General features: G+C 36.3%; 1 protein-coding gene across 1 annotated transcript in view; it reads right to left on the bottom strand.

Moving 5' to 3' along the window:
- The window catches only part of Tacr3 (tachykinin receptor 3), a 79,475-nt gene that overhangs the window by 39,804 nt on the left and 16,741 nt on the right, over positions 1 to 22,930 (bottom strand). Inside the window, exons 2-3 of the mRNA XM_006970349.4 lie at positions 10,980 to 11,168; positions 8,099 to 8,249 (exon numbers count right to left, since the gene is read on the bottom strand). Of these exons, the coding sequence (XP_006970411.1) occupies positions 8,099 to 8,249; positions 10,980 to 11,168 (340 nt within the window). The remainder of the gene's footprint in view (positions 1 to 8,098; positions 8,250 to 10,979; positions 11,169 to 22,930) is intronic.

The following is a 22,930-nucleotide window of genomic DNA, read 5'->3' as shown; positions in this document are numbered from 1 at the left end:
GTTTGCATTTTGTACATTAAAAAATACAAAACAGAATATCCAATGTTAACTGTTGTATGATATTTTGTTTGTGTTCTGACAAATAAAACTTGTCTGATGATCAGAGGGCAGAGCTAGCCACTAGTTAACCATAGAGGCCAGGTGGTGGTGGCTCACATCTTTAATCTCAGCACTTAGGAGCTTCATGCCTTTGATCTTAGCACTTGGGAGGCTCAAACTTTTAATCCCAGCACATTCAGGAAGTGGAGACAGGAATATAAGGTAGGTGGAGACAGGATCTGGGCCCTTTTGGTCCAAGGATTGAGAAAGGTAAGAACTCTCTGGTGGCTGCTGCTCTGATTTTCTGATCTTTAACCTTTTACCCCAATATCTGACTCCTCATTTTTATTGATAACATTAATTAGGAACATGCTTTAGTTAACACTGATATTTTTCATTTCATTTTAAAAGGATTTTTAAGCTAAGATTCATACATCATGCTATATGTTTCAGCTAGCATTTGAAGTTTGCACAATTATTGTAAGCTTCTGCCATCTTCTATGACATTCAACAATAATTTAAAGAATGATATGCCTTTATTCGTACCTACATATACATTCCATATTTTTAAACTATTTATAATCACTTTAGAAACAAAAGTATTGGACTGGGAAGATGGCTCGTCTATAAACTTGGTGTTTTTGTGGGACTCCTCTCAGTGGGAGTGGGTGTATCTCTGAATCTTTTTCCTGCTCTTGGACTCTTCCTCCTATTGGGTTGCCTTTTCCTGCCTCATTATGAGGATTTTTGCCTTGTCTTATTGTATCTTGTTTTGTCTTGTTAGCTGTTGTCTCTTGGAGGCCTGCTCTTTTCTGAAGAGGAAATGGAGGATTATGGGGAAGTAGGAGGTAGCTGGGAGGAGTGGAGGAAGGGGAAACTGACTGTGTGGTTGGGATGTATTATATGAAAGAAGAATCTGTTTTCAACAAAAATGTGGAAAAAGAGAGGGAGGAGATAGATAGATAGATAGATAGATAGATAGATAGATAGATAGATAGATAGATAGATAACATATATATCAGCACTCATGTTGGGCAACTCACAACCACCTCTAATTCATGCTTTCAGGCACACAACACCCCCCCCCACACACACACAATTTATAAAGTAAAATACATCTTCAAAAATAATTCCATCTTGTGTGTATAGATGTTGTGTCTATGCTCAATTATATGATAGGTGGCCATGAATGTCAGAAGAGAGATTCAGAACACCTGGTACTATAGTTGTGGATGATTGTGTGCCACCATGTGGGTGCTAGAAATTGAACCTAGGGTCTTATGGAAGAGCAGCCGGTACTACTAACTGCTCAGCCATTAACTAATTCTCTAGCCCCAATAAATAAATCTTAAAAAATAAAACAAAAATCCTTTAAACTAAATAAAATGAGTTTTCATTTTAATAATAAATAACATAAGAAAATATAAAACAGTCTTGAACAAAATAGTAAATGGGATAGAATGGTGACTTGCCAACTATTATTATCCAATGTGATGTTAAAATATCAGCAGTCATATATGTAATAAAAACAGAGATCAAAGTACTGATCGAGTTTCAGACATGTTTGTGAATTTAGAATATAGTTATATGGCTCTTAAACATTAGCCGGGCGTGGTGGCACATGCCTTTAATCCCAGCACTCGGGAGGCAGAGCCAGGCGGATCTCTGTGAGTTCGAGGCCAGCCTGGGCTACCAAGTGAGCTCCAGGAAAGGCGCAAAGCTACACAGAGAAACCCTGTCTCGAAAAAAAACCAAAAAAACACAAAAAAACATTTAAGCTGCTGCCAAAGACAGATTAATCAATAAATATTTGTGGGAAAACATATACAAAAACAGAGGCTCATAATCATTGTGGAAAGTTGACTTACAGGTTCTGACACGTACCTTTTATAATATAATTAATCTGAGCCTCAGAAACTTTTCTTGATGGGGCCACAGGGCTCCCCATTTGATCCCTTTAGCACAATCTAGATATTCTCTGAAGAGCCCTGGGTTACCATCGATATATCTAAAAGAAATACTGAGCTTACTCAATATTAGAAACACATACCCTATATTGCCTGTCAACAAGGACACATAACAGGGAAGAAACAAAGCACTGAGTGATTTCAAGAGAGGAAAGACAAATGATTTATTGAGCCTCTGACTTTTAATTGGTTCAAAAGTCTTCCAGCATTAATTGATATATGCTGACTGCCCCACTTTCTTCAGTGGCCCCTTACATTACCGGGCAATCGTGACTTCAAGCCCAGTTGCTAGTGTTCCCATTGGCTGACAAGCAGCTAAAAGTAGCAGTATCTGATCCAGATATTTGGTCCAGGACCTTGAACCCCTCATCGGACAGTAAAACCTTGCTTGACAATTAATGAGATTTTTCTACTGCCTGTGTTATATGAGCTTCTAATACATCACTTCCCAGAACTCCTAGATTAGGCAAATTCAAACAAAATGGATATTCAGAATAAGCCTGTGCTAAATGCTAAAATGCATGATTGTTAGCAAGAGTAATTTTGTAATTAATGGCCAATGTTGAGTTGATTATATGGTGGTTTCTTTTTATTGAAGACAAAGCTCTCTATCCTTCAGAATTTTGTCAGAAAAGCTGAAATAATAACACAATTTAAAACATTCAAATTAAGAAAAGGGAAGACATTAACTTTCTGTGCCAATTCCAGATGTACCTTCTTCTCAGTGATCCATGCTTCTGGTACAATCCAAGAACAGACAGAAATCATTCTCTCCACTGTACCAGTGGCAGCCTTGTGATTCTGGTTTACAGTAAACCTCAAAGCAGAGCCCAAGAGCTGTGAAGCAGTTAAAGGGCTCTTTCCTGTGGGAGAAGTGTAGCAGGAATCTTAAAAGTTCTTATTAATAAAATCAAACCCGAGGCCAGTTATTGGGGTCAATGCTGGTAGATCAGAGAGACAGAACAAGCCACAGCTAACCTCACCTGGTCAACTTCTCAGCTGGTCTTGTTTCCTCAGACTGGAAGCCTCTGAGTTCTCATCTGGAATGGGTCTCAGCTGAATTACTGCTCAAAAGCCTGAAAGCTTAACCAGCCAAAAATCTTCTAGTTTCTCGTCCTCACACCTTATATATCTTTCTGCTTTCTACCACCACTCCCTGGGATTAAAGGCTGGCTTTCTGGGTTTAAAAGCGTGTGTCACCATGCTTGGCTATTTCCAATGTGGCCTTGAACTCACAGAGATCCAGAGGGATTTCTATCTCTGGAATGTTAGGATTAAAGGTGTGAGTGCCACCATTTTCTAGCCTTTGTATCTAGTGGCTGTCTGTTCTCTGACCCCAGATAAATTTATTAGAGTACACAATATTTTGGGGAACACAATACCACCACAGAGAAGGGACCCAGGTTGTCCCCATTATATGTAGTTTTCTTTTTCTCAATCATCTAGGGTGAAGCTTTTTAATATCCCCTTTTAAGGTCAGCTACTAGCTCTAACTTCTGCATGACTGCTAAATACATCAATTTTATTTGGGTTAAAAAGAGAGGTAAAAGTCTGGTAGTTGAAAGAAGTGCCCTGTTTTTAAATTTAAAATATGTCTTCTATCCTGCCAGGGCTCCAACCTATTCTTTTGGGTATGATATCACCCTTTACAGTATATTTCTTATCTCAGGGGAATTAGATAACATACAGGAAGGAAAGATTTAGTTATGAAAAAAATGGCCTCGGCAATTGTTTAATTTTCCTACAGTTCATTAAGCTTATAAAAAATTTAATGTCCAGATTTATGTTATTCATATCTATTCAAAATGACAATGGATTTTCTTTTATTTCATAGGCAATAGGTACAATTTCCTAGATGTTAGGAATAAAATGAATGTTACATGTAACAAGCAGACACCAGTCATACACATAAGTCTACTTTGGCCAAGCTGTACCAAAACCTCACAAAAGCTGATTAAAACTTTATCTATTGCCCTAAACTACATAGACACTGCCCTAAAGGGAACTCAATCTCAGACCCTTCAAAATGCTGTATAAAAGACCCCTTCCAAGGAAAACCAAAACAAAACAAGATGACAGCTCTAAATATACTCATGTAAAAGTTAAATTGTCAATAAAACACAATCAATTTAGGTCTGATGATGTTGACTATTCACATATATGAAAACCCGAAACTTCTTTTACAGAGGTAAGATTCATTCCTACAAACCAGGAGATTAAGAGTATTAAAATCTTGGAAAACAGGGTCCTGCCAGGATTAGCGTACCCCTATTTAGACAGTATTTATTTAATCTTATTAACTATGACCTCTTCTCTTGAAGTACAAAGTGTGACTCCTTGAATTCATTGTACCAGAGTAAAGAGACGCCATCAATGACGGGACTCAGTCTCAAAATGCCACTCCTTTGCACCAGAACCTATACTTACTCTAAAATAAGAAGTAAAGGAATAAGGAAATTGAAGCTATAAATGATTCTTTCTGCCCTACTAGTCTAATTCATATATTTGTTTATGTAACTTTAACCTTCTAAGTATGTAGTATTTTTTTGTGTTTTAACCAAAACTTAAAATAATATATAATACATTTATAGATAAGAGATAGCAATCTATGCTCTATCTTACTCTTTTAGCTGACCTATTTACTTCATTGTGTTTTGGTTTGTATTCTCTGTCATATTTAGTTTGTTTTTGTTTTCATAAATTACAAATGTTAATTTATGATTTATCTCATATTTTAAATGTGCCTTAACTATTTTAATATATGTATATGTATATACATATATACATATACATAGACATAGACATACTTAGTGATGTTCTAAAGTATATCAATTTCTTTGAAATTGTTACATATACATAAGAAGGTTTATTAATGTGTTGTGTAGCTCATATTTTTTTCTTCCATTAAAGTCCAGTTTTTCACAAGTGACTCAAATGTTGGAACAGTAATAAAGATTGCTCTTTAGTACTCTTTTGCTTCTTTTTCTTTTTATTACTTCTTTATTTTTTGAGATGAATATAATTGCATTAATTCCACCTTCCCTTTCCTCTCTTCAAACTCTCCCATATACATCTCTTTGCTCTCTTGGAAATTCATGGCCTTTTCCCATTAATTGTTATTATATGCATATATATGTACATGTTCAGTCTCTATAATGTTATTTGTATGTTTTCAGGCCTGACCATTTAGTATGGAATAATCAATTGGTGTGCTCTTCCCTGGGGAATACTTTTTCTTCCTCTTTCAGCCGTTGAGGATGATTGGGCTTTCCTCTCCCCACTTAGCGTGTCTATTGCCACTGTCCTCATTCAGCTCATGTTTAGGCAGCCATGTTGGTGAGACCTTATGGGTGTAGCTTCTGACATTACTATGCCCCTTAGTTCTTATCAAATTCCATAGGTTCATGAAGCATAGAGACCAACTTTCAGGTTGAGTGCTACAATGATAATGATGTGTTGTTTCTGGGGGCAGAGTGTTAATTTATTTCCCAAGATTAATGCCTTTTACCAAGAGCTGATTACAGTTAGTGCTATTACTCTCAAAATTCATATACTTAGGTAATATTCATGTAAAAACTGAGATGGAGTGGTTAATCCCAATTTATCTGAAAGTTTATCATTTAAATTATTGAACGTACTAGGTCCCATAAACTTAGAAATACAATGTATTGTTTTTTCTTCAAAAGATTTAGCATAAAATGTCTAAGCACAACTCTAAAGATTATAGGAGGCAGAGATGGAAAGAATGCCTCAGTCTCTCTTTTGAACCTTTGCTGTCCTTGAACTCACTGTAGACCAGGCTGGCATTGAATTTGCTGTCTTCTGACATAAGTTTTCTAAGTGCTAAGATTACAGGTGCCAACATACCTGCTAGCTGATTTTATTTAAGTATATTTAAGGCGTGTTTATTTTTATACATGTTTTTAGAAGTCAGTCACATCTGTCAATATTTTATTTTTAAGTGGCTAGATCAAAATTGTTTATGGGTTTGCTTTCCTTAATAGTCATGACTAATTTGCACCATTATATCCAGTGGTTTCGTGTTCAGTCTTGAGTCTAATCAACATTATCAATGATGTATTTGTTCTCTGGGAAATAAGATATAATTACAAAGACTATCCAAGGCAGATAGTCATACACATTACAGATGTGATGACATGAAAAATAGGAGAACATCATGATGAGTTGAGACACCGTATTTCAAACCATAACAGGATATTTTCATATATATATATATATATATATATATATATATATATATATACACAATTATGTGGCAGAAAAAATAAATTCAGTAGCCATTTTTTAAACAAAAAGAAATGAAGAGATATCTATTCTTTTAAAATTAAGGTAAAATGAAAATTATTGTGAAGACACTGTTAGAACCATGGATAAACTGTGGAGAAATCCAGGTTGAGGTGAGATATGGCTATGAGATGTCCATAGCTGGGATGTCATTTTACATTATTTTAGTCAGAAAAAGATAAATGAATCAGAACTTTTAAGTTTCTTCTTTTCTGAGATAGTCTAGAAAAGTCATGTTCTGGATTGGGTTGGTGCTTCTACTCTGAAAGGGTAGATGTTGAAATCAATTTAACACATTTATGTCTTATTTTTACCAGTAACAGTAAAGGGAAAAAGACATAAACTTCCTCTTGGTTTTGTTCTCAGTAAGACTTTATATTAAAAAAATAAAAGAACAAATAAGAATTTTTCATTTTTTTCTAGAAAAATATTACATGTATATGAAAAAATTAAAATCTGTAGTAATACACTTGGATTACTTGAAAGTTGTCCTCTAACCTTCCATACAGATCTTGTAACATATAGTGATGTCCCCCAATGATGATGATGATTATGACGATGATGCTGATGATAGTAATAATAAAACATTCCAAAGGAAATAAAGTTACTTGTAAAATGAGTATATCGTTGAAGCATTCCCTGTCTCAGGGTTTTTTCCTCAGATGTTAAAGGGATAGTTAAACAGCATATCATTTTTAAGATGAGCTTTTTTAAAAACATAAAATTAAATTATAATATATATTTCATATCTGTATGTAGTCAAAAATAGATCATGCTCACTTACTATTTTTAAATATAAAAGGTTGTGGTGTATATTAATTTGACCTAAGTATTATTTAGCATCATTTGTCAGTAAAAGTTGTGGTGTCAAAATGGAGTCTTTTGCTACATGGTATTTTAAAAACTGGATTGATTTTTTTATGAGACAATAGTAGATAAAATGTTTTAGGATTATAGCAAGATTTTAAAGGGACTCTCATGAGGTAGGTGGTAGATAGATTAATCAGTCCTAAATGGAATAGATAACATAGCCTGGCATGTGATGCAAAAAGCCCATTTCTGAGCAGCTTTTATGGATTTTAGTATTCAATGTAAATGATCAGAAACTATTTTTCCAAGCCATTCAGTGAACTGTAGACTACCACTATCGTAATTTTCATTCCGTAAGCAGATGCGTATGGTTGCTGATGAATGGAAAGAACAAAGGTGAAGAAAGGAAAGAGAAGAGAAGAAAGAGGAGGGGCAGAGGGAGGGGAGGAAGAGGAAGGGGGAGTGGAAGAAAAGGGCGAAGAAGGGGGAAAGAAGAGTGAGGGACAGGAGAAAAGGTGGAGGAGAGAATTCCATTACTCTAACTTTTAGCGAGCAGTGTCGTCTTGGGATAAAAGCAGCTTCAGGCAGATTTTAGAGTACAGCAGAGGTGCTCTGATAAAATACCAAAAAAGCAGTTACACATGCAGGAATAAAACCAGCTAGATTCCATTTAAGTCAAAGTGACAATATCAGGCGAAGTAACTGAGGATGGGCCACAAAGGCAAGGGAAAAAGGAGCTCATCCGTAAGGATGTAACTTCTATTGCAGACAGACCTTCCAGGGCCAAGGTTTGCAGAATGCCAGCAACAGCAAATAGATTATGTAAATGAAAAATTCTGTCAGACAAAGGAGGTGTTTAGAAAGGATGAAGTGGAATATGAAAGCAAAGCATAGCAAATGGTACCAGTCGGTCTCGGCTCCGTCTCAGAAAGTGACCCAGTCTACACCAAGGTCAGGTCAGTCACATGGTACAGTACCTTTCGTTTGGCCTTCAGCTGCTCATGGTACTTGTCACAGGTGTCTCCTGGGATCTCTCCTCCCCAGAGAGTAATTCCAACTATGGTGTAGGTGACACCCATAATCAGCAATGGGAAACAGTACACCAGGATGATGACAATAATGTGGTACCTGCAGAGAAATACACACACATACTGGAGAATCTTTTGGAACAAAACATATGGGACTTTGAATTTATTGAGCTTTAAATATAATACAAATGCAAACAGTTATTTTCACCTTAATCTCTATGTCTTCATTTCACAAACCTATCAAAATATTATATGAGCATTGTAACCTAGGGTCACATGTCAAATGTTTTAATTTCCCATTTCCAACCTGTAATTTATGAATGAAATGAAGTCTTTTCTTGGTTTATACGTCTTCCTTTCACTTAGAATCAAGGCTGAACACCCCCACGTTTTGGTCCTTTGTTTAGTAATTGCTGAGCTAAACTACTGAACTGAATCTTCAAAGGTAAGGGTGCAGGATAGAATAAGCCAGCCATGATGTATATCTTATTCCATAAGAGATTGTTCTGTTTATTCTTGTGACATCAAACATTGATAGAATATTTTTTCTTCTGCATGAAAAGAAGAATTAAGCACTCTGAACCACATTGTGCATTTCTTTTGATTTTCAAGTAAAGAAGGAAAAAACAATTGCATGCATGTTTCCACAGTCATGGTATATTTGATTGCCTTATTAACTTGGATGACAAGCACATCATGCATGAGAAACACAAGTTTACAAATTGCCAAACTGAATTCTCTGATTCCATACTTTTCCATCAAAGTGATAAGAATGTCCTTAGGGTGAAATGGAAACATAATAGATAATATCCTGGTTAATATACAACTTTACACATTTTATATGGTTTCTACTGTCTTTTGAAGGCTTTAAATTAATGAGTTTGTAACTGTGGTTTGTCTTCTAAAATAACTTTTTTAAAAAAAAATTTACATCCCAGCTGCATTTTCCTTTTCCTTGTCTCCTTCCAGTCCCTCTCCCCCATGCCTCCTCTATTCCTACCCCCTAATCCACTCCACTGTTGCTGTTCAGGAAAAGGCATATCTCCCCATGAGTATCAACAAAACATGGCATATCAAGTTGCAGTAAGACTAAGCACCTCGCCATGTATTAAGGCTGAGCAAGGCAACCCAGTATGAGGAGTAGGGTTCCAAAAGCCAGTAAAAGAGTCAGAGACAGTCCCTGCTCCCACTGTTAGGAGTCCCACAAGAGGACCAACCTACACAACTGTCACATATATGCAGAAGGCCTAGATCAGTCCCACTCAGGCTCCCTGGTTTTTGGTTCAGTCTCTGTGAGCCCCTATGAGCCCAGGTTAGTTGATTCTGTGAGTAAAGGACACCATAAAATAAATCTTCAACCTCCTTGCCTATCTTCTTCCTGGTACTAAGTACTGATTTAAAATCAATGTGGAAGTGACCCAGAATGATAACATGCTAAAGCTAAGATTATTCATAATAATAGGTAGATATGGCAGCTTAATAACCTTGTCCACCTTCCCTTTAGCAGTGCTTTCCACTTGGCCAAGAGAGAAAACTTGGAATGAACGCTCCTAAAAAGAAATCATGCCTGGATGACTGATTGATTAGAATACTGTAGAGAAATTGAAAAGCGGCAGGCCCCGAGGCTACTTATCTTATTCTGGGCTAGTTCTAGACCTCTGGAACAGCCATTCCTTGTCCACTTCTGTCTTAACTAACATCTTTTTACTGATAGATAAAAAACGGAGTTGGAATCTATTAACTTAGCAGACCACTAGCTTTCCCCAGCCTAAAAGCTAAGAACGTCATCAGATGGCATTTTTTTGCCTATAGAAAGCACCCCCCATCTCACTGTACCTGCCTTTCTGATATACCCACCAGTGTATTTTAAACTTGTCTTGATTTATGACTTTCTTTGTTCCATAAATCTTAATGAAACTGCTTCCACATTGAAACATGGAATTTGGAGAAACCCGAATCTGTGTTCATGGGTCATGGTCACTTGAAAATGGCTCCAGAATAAACTTTTATTACCTTAAAAGATATGTTTGGACTCTTGGGAGAGCAGAGTTAGATAGAATAACCACTTAAGAGGTGACTGCAGGCCAGACATGGCTGCACAGGCCTTTGACCTCAACCCTTGGGAGGCAGAGGCAGGCATAGCACTTGGAGTTCAAGGCCAGCCAGGGATGCATAGAGAGACCTTGTCTCAAAAAATTGATAGTTATTGGCAGCATTTGTTATTTTTAAATGTCATAAAAAATAGGAAAACAAGTTCATTGAAATTTACTGCAACTGAAAAAATCAATTAAATAATTATGTTGTTTTTCTGTTTTACTTTTTCAACTTAGGTCTGAAATATGAAATCCCAATTCTATCCAACAGCATACCCATTTCCTTTTTAATTTAGTGTCCAGGCTTTTTCATGCTGAAATGAACAAACACATACAAATGAAAGCAAAACAAAATTAAAACACCTGCCAGGACTTTCCTCTACTCCAGCCAGGCTTCCTAAAAGAGCAATCAACACATCGGGCATTAGTTCCTACTTTCTAGCTTCTCAGTCAACAGTACCCTGCTGTCCCTGGCACACTGCTTCCAGCTTTTACCAACTCCTTTAAGACATGCTAGTGCTTCTCCAACAGAAGTCATCACATTTCAAATTAAAAACCTTTGTAGCTTTGCAAATCAACACATCACATAGTAGTGTATTTTTACATGTCTTTCCCCTGGTAATATAGAAGCCTTAACATGAATGACTGTGTCTTACCTGTACATTTTTCTCCCAATCTTCATTTCCTTAAATGTCTGGTTAGATTAAGTTGAAAATTGTCAAGGAGCATTAACTTACGTGAAATGTTGCTTAGGACCCTCTGGCCACTGCACATAGCAAAGAGTACGTCCTGGCATGACTTTTATTTTGGAATAGAGACATTGAGGGAAGGCAAGTAGAAATGCCAAAATCCAGATACTCCCAATGACAATCTTGGTGGCCGTGGCAGACAGTCTGGGTTTCAAAGGATCGATAATGGCCATGTACCTATGTGAAATAAAGAAGAGCATTCTGTCATTCCCTTCATTATTGGAATTTAAACCGGAACTTCAAAGGTGCTTTAATAGATGTGTCTCCGAATTTGATAAGGATTTTGCATCTAGAGGTAGCACAGATAGGTAACAATGGCACTATCACAGGAATCGGCAGATCTGGGGTCAAATCCTATTCTGAGACTTGCTTAACTGTTTAAAACTCAGCTTCATTATTTTTAAAATAGAAATAAGAACATCCACGCCTTAGGGGTGCAGTAAGGATCAATGGAAACAGTGTAAGTGGAAGTATTGATTACTTGGTGCTGTGCCTAGAACACTATCTGAATTCATAAATATCTGCTGGATGGAACTGAAAAGGTATCCACTGAATGCCTGAAAATATAGGCTCATTACCTGAGCAGCTTGCTCGCTTTCTCTCTCTTTCTTTCTTTCTTTCTTTCTTTCTTTCTTTCTTTCTTTCTTTCTTTCTTTCTTTCTTTCTTTCTTTCTTTCTTTCTTTCTTTCTTCCTTCCTTCCTTCCTTCCTTCCTTCCTTCCTTCCTTCCTTCCTTCCTTTCTTTCTTTCTTTCTTTCTTTCTTTCTTTCTTTCTTTCTTTCTTCCTTTCTTTTTTTTTTGTCAGTGCTGAGAGTCAAGCATGGGCCTTGCTGCCACCAGCCATGAAAGAGCTTTGTCACTGAGCTGTATTCCCAGTCACTAATTATCATTTCTTAATGTCTCTGATGGCTTAACTTTTTAATAGAAGTTTAGGGTTAGGTAACATGGATGGTAGGTAGCTAGATGGTCGACAAGGATAGAGAATGCCATGAGAAGGCTGTGGCCTACACCCTCACTTAAAGCAGCAATATAATTCAGGATTTAGCTGGTGTGAGTGTTAAGCTATGTTAAGCTGGATAGAGGTTTGGCTTTTATACTATTCAACAAATTGAGTTTCTATTGCACCTTGGGAAAATACATGGTGTTTATTACATAATCATCCACAGGCTATGTTGGTAATGTGCACTTGTACACAACAAGGAATTTTGGAGGTGTTGCATATATTTAGTAACTTGATTATGGTGACTGTATCATAGTTTAATACATTTTCTCAAATTCATCAGGTTGTACACACTGTATATCAATTATACATTATTGAAGCTTAAAAATAGAAAAATAAAAAAAAACTTGATTATAAAAAAGCAAAGTGAACCACACAAGATAATATAATGCAAAGTCAGAATGGAAGGCTACTTAAAATTCACCCCTCATGTTCTTGATGATGAAGATAACACCACCAGCAATCACTGATTACTAACTATAGCCAGGCACTTCACAATGAGTACATTAAAGGCCTAAAGTAACCTCATCAATATGTTACTTCATCAATGTTACCATGAGGTAGATTTTATAGAAAAGAAAATTGAGGCTTAAAGAGATGAAAGTCATTCATAGTTGAACAAAAATGGAAAACCCTTGTCTATGGGATAACAAAGAAGTAGAATTATCATCTCTCTGGATATTCTGTTAGTTTTCAAAGTCCAAATAAACACAAACTGTGGCACTGATAGTCACATAAAGTCCACAGAAGAGGAGGTAAATAGATACAAGCTGGAACCTTACAGAGCATCAAAAGTAGCATTTTCATCTTCTAAATCCAAAAGCACAACACTACACACTGAAGTCAGGCAGGCAATAGCAGGAACTGTAGGCAAGCATGTTTTTGTTCTCACTGATGCTGCTTCTAAATGTCAAAGCATTTATCATAATATATTCAGTTATGGCTTCATGGGTATCTCCATAGTCAAGCACACTTGCCAATAAAGTTTGCTGTGCTACTGAACTGTGTATGACTCAATTATGCCACAATCTGGCTTCTTTTTTGGCTTTGTTAGCATGCCATTTGGATATCTGTGCAATTAGTTTTATATGCTTAGAGTACTTTCTAGTCCCTATAGCACAGATAGGACAAAACAAACTCCTAATTTTTCATTGTATCCTTTGTATAGTTCTAACTTTAGATAAATTAGTTCCTGATAGGTAGATTATTATTTATTTTTGATTATGTGGAATCAATTTATGTTCTCACAAAGTGGTATGACATTTTGAAACTTCAAAAGGCTTTTAAAACCTTATTTTTATTTATTATTATTTGTACATGTCTGAGTATAATATATGTGTCAGCAGACAGCTCTGGTGTCTATTTTTCTCTTCCCTCATTAACATGGGTTCTGGGGATGGAATCCAGTTGGTTTGGAATGCCTGGCAAGCACTTTTTCTTGCTGAGCCATCGTGTCAGCTCTTGGAACTTAAGGCATTTTTCTCCTTACTGGTCTATTATTATGTTATTCAATGAAACATCAAGTTAAAGCCTATTGTGGTATTCCAAACAATGCGATAATATAGCAGTGAGCACAAATGCTGTTTTAATTGCTGAAAGCCTATGAAACAGATACTGAATTAGTCCATTTTCTCTTGATTTAAATAATAACCTGAATCTGGGTGATTTATAAAGAAGAAAAGTTTATATTGCTTATAGTGTTGGAGCTCAAAGTCATGGCACTGTAAGCAGCTAGTGAGAACCCCCGATGGGGCACCACTGTGATAGGACAACTCATTAAGCAGGAATCACAGGGCAGGATGGGGAGCAGCCATTGAGGGGCTGACACTACTTTTGTCTCATCACCTTCTTTCAGACTTAAACTAACCACTCTCCACCATGCTCATGCGTAAAGGTTCTATCACCCTTTAACATCCGTGCGTTGAGAACTGAACTTCCAAGACATCAGCCTAGAGAACAAACAGTGTCTGAACCACAGCAGAATCTGACCAGATGACCTCACTAGGTATCAATTACAGATATGACAAATTCACAAAGACGGGGCCAAGGTGGTCCATTGACTGGTGAAATCATGCTTATATCGTATATGGGATGTCTCTGAAGAGCATCACTCCGGGTTAACACTCTGAAGGACAAGTGGACAGGATGGGCCCAAATTAAATATCACTGATGTCATAAAAAGGGTGAAATATCGAAATACAGAGACATGGGGAAATGGAAAAAAGCACCCAGATTTAAGTTGGAAAATGGTTGGTGAGAGAGTGGAGACAGTTATGTGGAGCCTGTTTAGGTTTGGATTAGAGACTATGCTTCAAGGACAGGGCCTGGTCACTGACCACTGCATTTAGCTAACAGCTTCATGAAAGTAACGGAATGACAAGATACAGAAGGGTGAACCAGTAGGAAAAAAACAGTAAATTTTTTTCATTGCTGAAGACCAGTTTGAAACTGATTCTGTCACTTACACTTCCTGTCCTGAATCTTGCCCCAACAGTAGTAACTGGGTCCCCAGTATGAATGGAGCAAATCCATGCTTAGGCTCATGGGAACTGGCTCACCAGTATGATGGAGCAAATACATGCTTAGGCTCATGGGAACTGACTCACCAGTATGATGGAGCAAATACATGCTTAGGCTCATGGGAACTCTGTTCTAAAGAAGACAATTCTTACACTCATCCTTTAGACTCAAGACTTCTGCACACATTCTTTGTCTTCTAATACGAGACCATCTTTAATTACAATTTTATGCTATAAGTGGGGGAGTATTTTGTATTTACTTTGATTTTTTTGAAAATTAAAGGTTTTAATGCAATTTGCTTATTTATTCCCCATAAACCAGTCGTTTCTGTTTTGTAAGTATTATAGGTAGCTAGTATAATTTATTCTTTTGCTAGTATTTTCAGTAATCTGCTTTTTGACCCTTATGTATGTTCTACACATTGGAAGTTTTACAATGAAAAATGCAACCCTCAGAAGTTTACTTGATTACATAAATCATGTGAGGAAAAGTTTCCTGAAGGGATACAGATTTCACTTGTTCTCATTTTGCATCTGACCACAGTAAATGCTCCAAACTATAAATCCCGATGTAAAATGTGCCCTGGATAGCTAGCCATAGCTGTTCAGGATGTACAGTGATTTATAAAATTTCAGCTCTGGCTCTTGAGTGCTAGGTTACTTTTACTTTGACAAACCATTTGAGAGATAAGAAACCTTTGCTTAAGTTGTACTTCCTGGGTAAGAGAAACTCTGTCTTGAAAAAAAAAGTTTTATCTTTAATTCCCATAATGTCTCCAAGAATTTAAGAATGAGATAATGAATTAATAATTAATAAATTAATCATAATGTTATCTTAATAAATAAGTAAATTCTTGTGTGTGTAAAACAATTATTAAAGAATGAGAGAGCTTGAAATTGATGAGTGAGAGGAACACAGGAGGAATCGAAGGGAAGAGCAGAAAGGGAAATTATGTAAATTCAATACTTATATATGAAAATTTCAAAAGATAAATTAAAAAATGGTCAATAACAACCATAGCATAGAGTTTCCTGCGAGTTTGGAGGCACTTTAGTGGGAGAATAGAATATGAATCTTCTACACTGAATTTTGCTTGCTTAACAACAGCAAAAGAAGATGCTTCTAAACTTTATAAGATACAATTTTAGATTTATGTAATCCTGAGTCTATATAATTCAATGATGCCTCTAGAGTAGGTAAAATGATGGTTTATAATGAAAAATTTTCCTTAATAGAATTTAAGTAGGAGATTGCATGTGACTTTTCTTTAAAAAAAAAATAAAGCTATAAAGAATGCAGGAGTTCAGGCAAATCCCACCATATTAAGAATTTTGACGGTGGTGAGTTTATTGTTGCTGTTTTATTGTTTTTCTTTTTCAATTTGAGTAGTTTTGAGTAATAAAATTGGGTTTGTAACACCTTAAATTCCATGCAAGGAGAAGCACATTATTATATTGCTAAGCAACTATGTTATTTTCTGCCTCTCTTGATTCCTTTAATTGAAAGCATTCTCTAATGTTTCTCAAATTATGCATATGTTTTGCTGTCAGAGCAGAGCAATGAAGGTGTTCCTCATGGTGCTTAGGAAGGGCTGTGGAGCAACTGGGGATATACAAATCCTTTTCTCCTGTGTGGTTTTTGAAGCTTAATAAACCTAATAGTTATTTTTATCTTTAATTGTTAATTACATGTTTGTGGATTTAAAGCTTCAAGCAATTAAGATCCATGATGATTTATTTGCTTGATAAAGTTCCCTTATCTATTCATACTTGGCCACTTAAAAACATTCACTCAGTCAGTTAGCTAGTTTGAAACAAGTTCCCTTTTGATGTCCAAGCCTTCCTTGCTTTCCAGGGATGGAGGATGCATGGCTCAAACACAGCCCATAAGCATCCTTTTATGTAAGTCGCTGACCACTGCTTACCAACCTCTTTCTACCTTTGTGGATAAAATATAGACTTCAGTGACAGAAGAGGTAGTGACTGACTCCATGACCAATTAGAAAATTCTACCATATTTTCAAATCTTCTATAACATAGAATATTGATACATTCATGTAGCTGGAGAGCGTCTCTCCAGGTCCCACCAAGCCTTCACAGTCCCCCAACCCACGTATAAAATAATCACTCAGATGCTTATATTACTTATAAACTGTATGGCCGTGGCAGGCTTCTTGCTAACTGTTCTTATAGCTTAAATCAACCCATTTCTATTAATCTATACCTTGCCACATGGCTCATGGCTTACCAGCATCTTCATGTGCTGCTTGTCATGGCGGCAGCTGGCAAGTCTCTCCCTCTGCCTTCCTGTTCCCTCAATTCTCCTCTCTGTTAGTCCCGCCTATACTTCCTGTCTGGCTACTGGCCAATCAGTGTTTTATTTATACAGAGCGATATCCACAGCAGATTCATATTAAAATGGGAAACTACTTTGGTTTTGTTGTCAGTTAAATGTTTAAAGCTGTTTGGGTTACATGACAAGTGTTTTCTACTATAAATCCAACCCTTCATGACCGTCCATTGGAAGGTTTCCAGGTTAGCTAAAGGAACGTATCTCTTTCCTCATCACTACCTGATTGTACCATCATTGCTATACACACAGTAGCATTTCCTTTTTTTTTCCTTACTGTGGAGCTAAGAATGGAACCTTGATTAGGAGGCCAGTTTCTCAGTTCACAGCAGCTTTTACTTAACTGATCTATTGCTTGAGATTATTGATGAGAACTATAGATTTTCCAGCCTTGTTTTCTCACCATGTAATGATCTTTTTAACTGTCTAGAGTAAAGAATTTCATTTATAGTCGCACTTAGTGTTAATAGAGTGATTAGAAAGTTGACAATTATTCTATATAGCCAAACTGCTTGATACCAAAGCTTGAAAATTTTTCATAAAGAGGCTTTAATTTGTTGGTAGTTTCCATAGTTGTCTCTAAGCTTATTCTCTTCCCTAGAGGTCTTATTTTGATCGATTGATTTTCTAGCTATGCTTGCTTATAAAATATTTTACACAATGGTAACTCCAGTTTTGTCTGGATTTCACACTGATGAAATGGGATATTTAAAAATTAACTTTCCAAATGAGGATGTAACAATATTAAAACACTAGAAGAGTGCACATTGCATATACTATTTTATCCCCTCTCCCATCAAACTTTATTTTCCTATACATTGAGAGATCTTTCAACTTCATTTACTTATTGGTGTTGTAAAATTTATCCAAAATATTATCTTTCTCATGTCCTAAATAAACCACTGGAAATACATATCCATTTTGTAAAGTCATGAGTCCTTTGATGAAATGGATGTGTTCTGAGACGTGCATTTGTTATTTCCAAATTTCCAGGCACCATAAACTATACTTGCTTATACAGAGACAGGAAAGGTTAACTATCCCTATGTATATATGAGGTTGTTGTCTGGTAACCTGGTGCACTATTTGACAGTAAACTCTTAATTTTTTCAATTAGTACTCTCTCTCTCTCTCTCTCTCTCTCTCTCTCTCTCTCTCTCTCTCTCTCTGTGTGTGTGTGTGTGTGTGTGTGTGTGTATGTGTGTGTGCGGTGCTTCAAACCAAAGACTTTGATAGATAAACACTCTACCACTAACCTACATCCCCATAAATGGTTTTTAATCAGTAGAAGGATTGTACTCTAAGACAAGAATAAAACCTATAGTATGGGGGATATATAAGCAAGTAATATAGTTAAATATAATGCAATGAACATAATTGTACATTCCATAATTTTTATAAGACTGGCATCTTGGAAAATTTCTTTATACCAGAAACACATGAGTAATGTGTTGCACTAAGAGTATTCAACTTTTTATAGTCTTATAAAGTCACCATCTGACCACAACGTCACATGCAATTAGAGGTGAATTACATTCAATTGGCTGTGAGGGCATGAGAAACTGAAGAGACGATCCTATAATCCTCATCTATCCTCTTAAACAGAATGTCAACAGTACATAAACTCAATCTCAAGGCCTCTTTCAAGTAGTCACAACTGTGCTGATGAAGATAACAACTGTCATGCTTGGAGGATCATTATACAACAGGAAAGTCTCTAAGCTTGGGAGTTATACAAAACTCTGTTATAACCCAGTTGATATGTTATGCAATACACTCTACTAACTCAACAATTTATATCTTAGTTTTATGTAATGTGCAACAATTTGTCACTAACTCAGTGGTATAAACAACATAAATTGAATAAGATACAATTTCTTTGGTTCAAAAATCTGTGGAAAATGTCACTCAGTCTTCTACTTAGATCACATGAGCTTTGAGCACGTTTACATCTGGGACACTGACTAGCAAAGCATCTATGTCTACCTTTCCTAGGTGTCAGGAAAATGTTCTTGTGGCCACAAGCTTCATGAAAACTTGTTTCTTTCATCATCAATAAAAAAAGGCAACTCTTAGGGATTATCTGCTAGTGAGGTATGAGTTGTAAGGTTAGATTAATTATTATGATAACATCTTATGTCATTTGCCCCATTTTATTGGATAGATGCAAATCAGAGGTCTATCACTTACTAAGAGATAATTTTAAGGTAAATATGACTGGGAGACAGAGATAATGAGAACTATCTTAAAGTCTGCCTGCTACAAAGTGGGTCAAAGAATAATCAAAGAAATCTAAAAGAATATGTTGTACTGAATCAGGTATATAAAAATATAAAAACAAATGAGATCACCTAAAGTGACACTTAGATGAAAATCAGAACCAAATGCTTAGTATCAGAGAGAGAAAAAAGAAACTTTAAATGAAGGCTAGAAAACAATAAGAGAAAAGCAAATTCAGCAAGAGAAAAGAAAGGAAATCAATAAAGGTTCAACAGAAGAATAGAAGAAAATCAGTGAATCTGAAAGCTGACTCCGGAAAAATCCCCAAAGATTATAATGCAATGGGAGTTGCACAAAGAGCAAGAGTCACAGAAACTCCTAAACAGAGTAAGTGATATCACTATGGAGACATGTTTGAAAAAGACATAGTTAGTAAATATTTAGAGCAATTTAGGCAATATTATATCTATCATATCTAGTTGTAATAGCTTAATCTTTATTGTCAGTTTGACTGTATCTGGAATCAATTAAAATTCAAGCTGCCAGGGCATATCTGAGCGGAGCTTGCTTAATCAGAATAGTTGAAGCAAGAAGATCCCCCTCAAATCTGGGTGGTATCTTCTGGTGTAGCCCAGATGAAAAGACATGGAAGAAGGAATCTTGGCTTTTAGCCTGCTTGCCGTTGCCCTTGCTGGCAAATCCATCTACCCTGCTGCTATGGCATTCTTTCACAAATATTAGAACCAATTTAGGAATTCCAACATAGGCTGGAAACCAGCAGCTCTCCAAGGAATTCTCCAGGCCTTCAGTGCTATATTGGAACTGCTGAGACATCCAGCCTTATAGGCTGAACAATTATGAGGTTCTGGGCTTCTCCAATGTGAGCTTGTCATCATTGGACTACCCAGACAGCATCCTGTAAGCTAACCTAATAAATCTTCTTTTGATACAAATACTAATTTTTATCATCTTTGTTCCTTTAGAGAACCTTGACTAATATACTAATAATAAAATATTTGGGCTTGTATTTTATTAAAAAATAAATCAATTTAATCTAAACTAACCATTTGAACACATCAAGTGATAGAGAAAACACATTCAATAACATTCAAAACCTATGTATCAATAAACTCTCAGCATGTTAAAATATAAAATAATTTCTTAAATCTCATAGTCTATAGAATCTCATTCTTATAGTATGTTTAATGATAAAATGCTGTACATTTCCTTACTATACAAACAATACAAGAATGTCTATTTTTATTTCCTTTACTCAACATTGTGCTTGTGGAGCATTAAACCACAAATAAGGACTGGCAGCCATACATTTTCAAAGGAAAAAATTAATATCTGTCTTCTCACAAAGTAACACTTTTAATGATATAATAAATCTACAAAAGTCTCTATCTAAAACTAATTAGTGAGTTCACCAAGGAGCAATAAAGAAAATAACAAGAATATTTATATACTAGCAGTAAACAACTTATAACAGAAACTTTAAATGTCATTTTACAAGCTAGAGACATTCACATATGAATCTCACAAAATACATACAAAATCTACTTCCTTGAAAAATACAAAATACTGTGTTAAAAAGTCTTAATTATGCTGAAGAGAGACATTGTCTGGAAGATTTAGCATGATAAATGCTAATAATCTCCAAATTTACCTACAGATTTAGGGCAATTATTATATGGTAAGAGTTTGTTGTAACAGTATGAACTTACTCTGAAATTCACATGAAAAGGCAAGACAGTAGAATGGAAAAGTAAGTGCAAACAAGATTGAAGGAGAAGGAATCACACTTTCAAATTTTAAGACCTAGTCTATGCTGCAGTAATCAAGACTTCAGATTTGGTTCAGACACAGATCAATGGAATAAAATCAAGAGTCCAGAAATAGACCTCCAAAAGATGGCTCATTGATTTTTGGCAAAGGTGAAAAGGCAATTAAATGGAAAAATGGCAGTCTTTTCACCAAATATTTTGAAACAATTGGGAATCTATGTGTAAAAAATACTTACTTTGATCTCTACCCTGTACTTTATTAGATAACTAACTAAAAAAGAATCATATATCTGAATGTAAAACATACAATACGCTGCAAGTTAAATTAAAGAAATTCTCAGATAAGCAAGCCTGAGAGACTTTGCTCAAACATACACACTTTAGATAAATGCTGAAATATATTCTTTTGGCTGAAAGAAAGTAACATCAAATGTTATCCATACGAACTAAAGAGTAAACTCATGCAGACTAGTGAGTTGAAAGTAAAACGGACAAAGAGACACCATGGTAACATCGGAATAAATGAGTAAAAGAACCACACTGACTCCACTAACATCAGACCAAAAGGCCATTAACAAAAATTGCAAAACAGACCAGCTATGAAATATCTGCAAGTCAACTTTAAAAATGACATTTAAAATAATCTTGAAAAAGCAACACACTGAGAGAAACAATCAATCAATGGGACCTCTTGAAACTGAGAAGCTTTTGTAGAGCAAAGGATATGGTCAACAAAGCAAAGCGACAGCCTGCAGAATGGGAAAAGGTCTTCACCAACCCCACATCTGACAGAGGACTGATATCCAGAATATATAAGGAACTCAAGAAATTAGACATCAAAATGACCAACAGTCCAATTAAGAAATGGGCTATAGAACTAAACAGAGAATTCTCAACAGAGGAAACTCAAATGGCTGAAAAACATTTAAGGAACTGCTCAAAATCCCCAATCATCAGGGAAATGCAAATCAAAACAACTCTGAGATACCACCTTATGCCTGTCAGAATGGCTAAGATGAAAAACACTGAAGACACTTTATACTGGAGAGGATGTGGAACTAGGGGAACTCTCCTCCACTGCTGGTGGGAATGCAAGCTTGTACAACCACTTTGGAAATCAATATGGTGCTTTCTTAGAAAATTGGGAATCAATCTCCCTCAAGATCCAGCTATACCACTCTTGGGCATATACCTAAGAAATGCTCAATCACACCACAAGAGCACTTGCTCAGCTATGTTCATATCAGCATTGTTTGTAATAGCCAAAACCTGGAAACAACCTAGATGCCCTTCAACTGAAGAATGGATAAATAAATTGTGGCACATTTACACAATGGAATACTACTCAGCAGAGAAAAACAATGACATCATGAGGTTTTCAGGCAAATGAATGGATCTAGAAAAGATCCTGAGTGAGGTAACCCAGACTCAGAAAGACAAATATGGTATGTACTCACTCATAGGAGGATACTAGAGGTGGAACAAGGATGACTGGACTGCTACTCACATCACCAGGGAGGCTACCTGGAAAACAGGACTCCAAGAAAGCCAAGAAAGACACGAGAATCGCCCAATGACGGAGAAATGGCTGAGATCTACATGAACAATCTGGACATGAGTTGGAGTAATGAAGGGCGAGGGTCAAGGGAAAGAGAGCCTGTGGGAGCAGGAGATCCCAGCTGATCAAGAACAGAGAGGGAGAACAAGGAATAGGTAAATGAAGACCACATGAGAAAAGGAAGAAACAAAGTGCTAAAGAGGCCCACAGAAATCCACAAAGATACCCCCACAAAAGACTGCTGGCAATGGTCGATAGACAGCTGGAACTGACCTGCTCTGGTGATGGAATGGCCAAACACCCTAATTGTTGTGCCAGAAATCCCATCCAATGACTGAGGAATCTGGATGCAGACATCTACGGCTAGGCCCCGGGTGGAGCGCTGGGAGTCTAATTAGTGAGAAAGAGGAGGGTTTATATGAGCGAGAATTGTTGAAACCAAGGTTGGATAAAGCACAGGGACAAATAGCCAAACGAATGGAAACACATGAACTATGAACCAAAGG

Source organism: Peromyscus maniculatus, chromosome 6 (genome assembly GCF_049852395.1).
Source record: "Peromyscus maniculatus bairdii isolate BWxNUB_F1_BW_parent chromosome 6, HU_Pman_BW_mat_3.1, whole genome shotgun sequence".
Lineage (NCBI taxonomy): Eukaryota > Metazoa > Chordata > Mammalia > Rodentia > Cricetidae > Peromyscus > Peromyscus maniculatus.
Note: the sequence above shows the minus strand (reverse complement) of the source record. Positions and strands in the feature narration are given on the sequence as shown.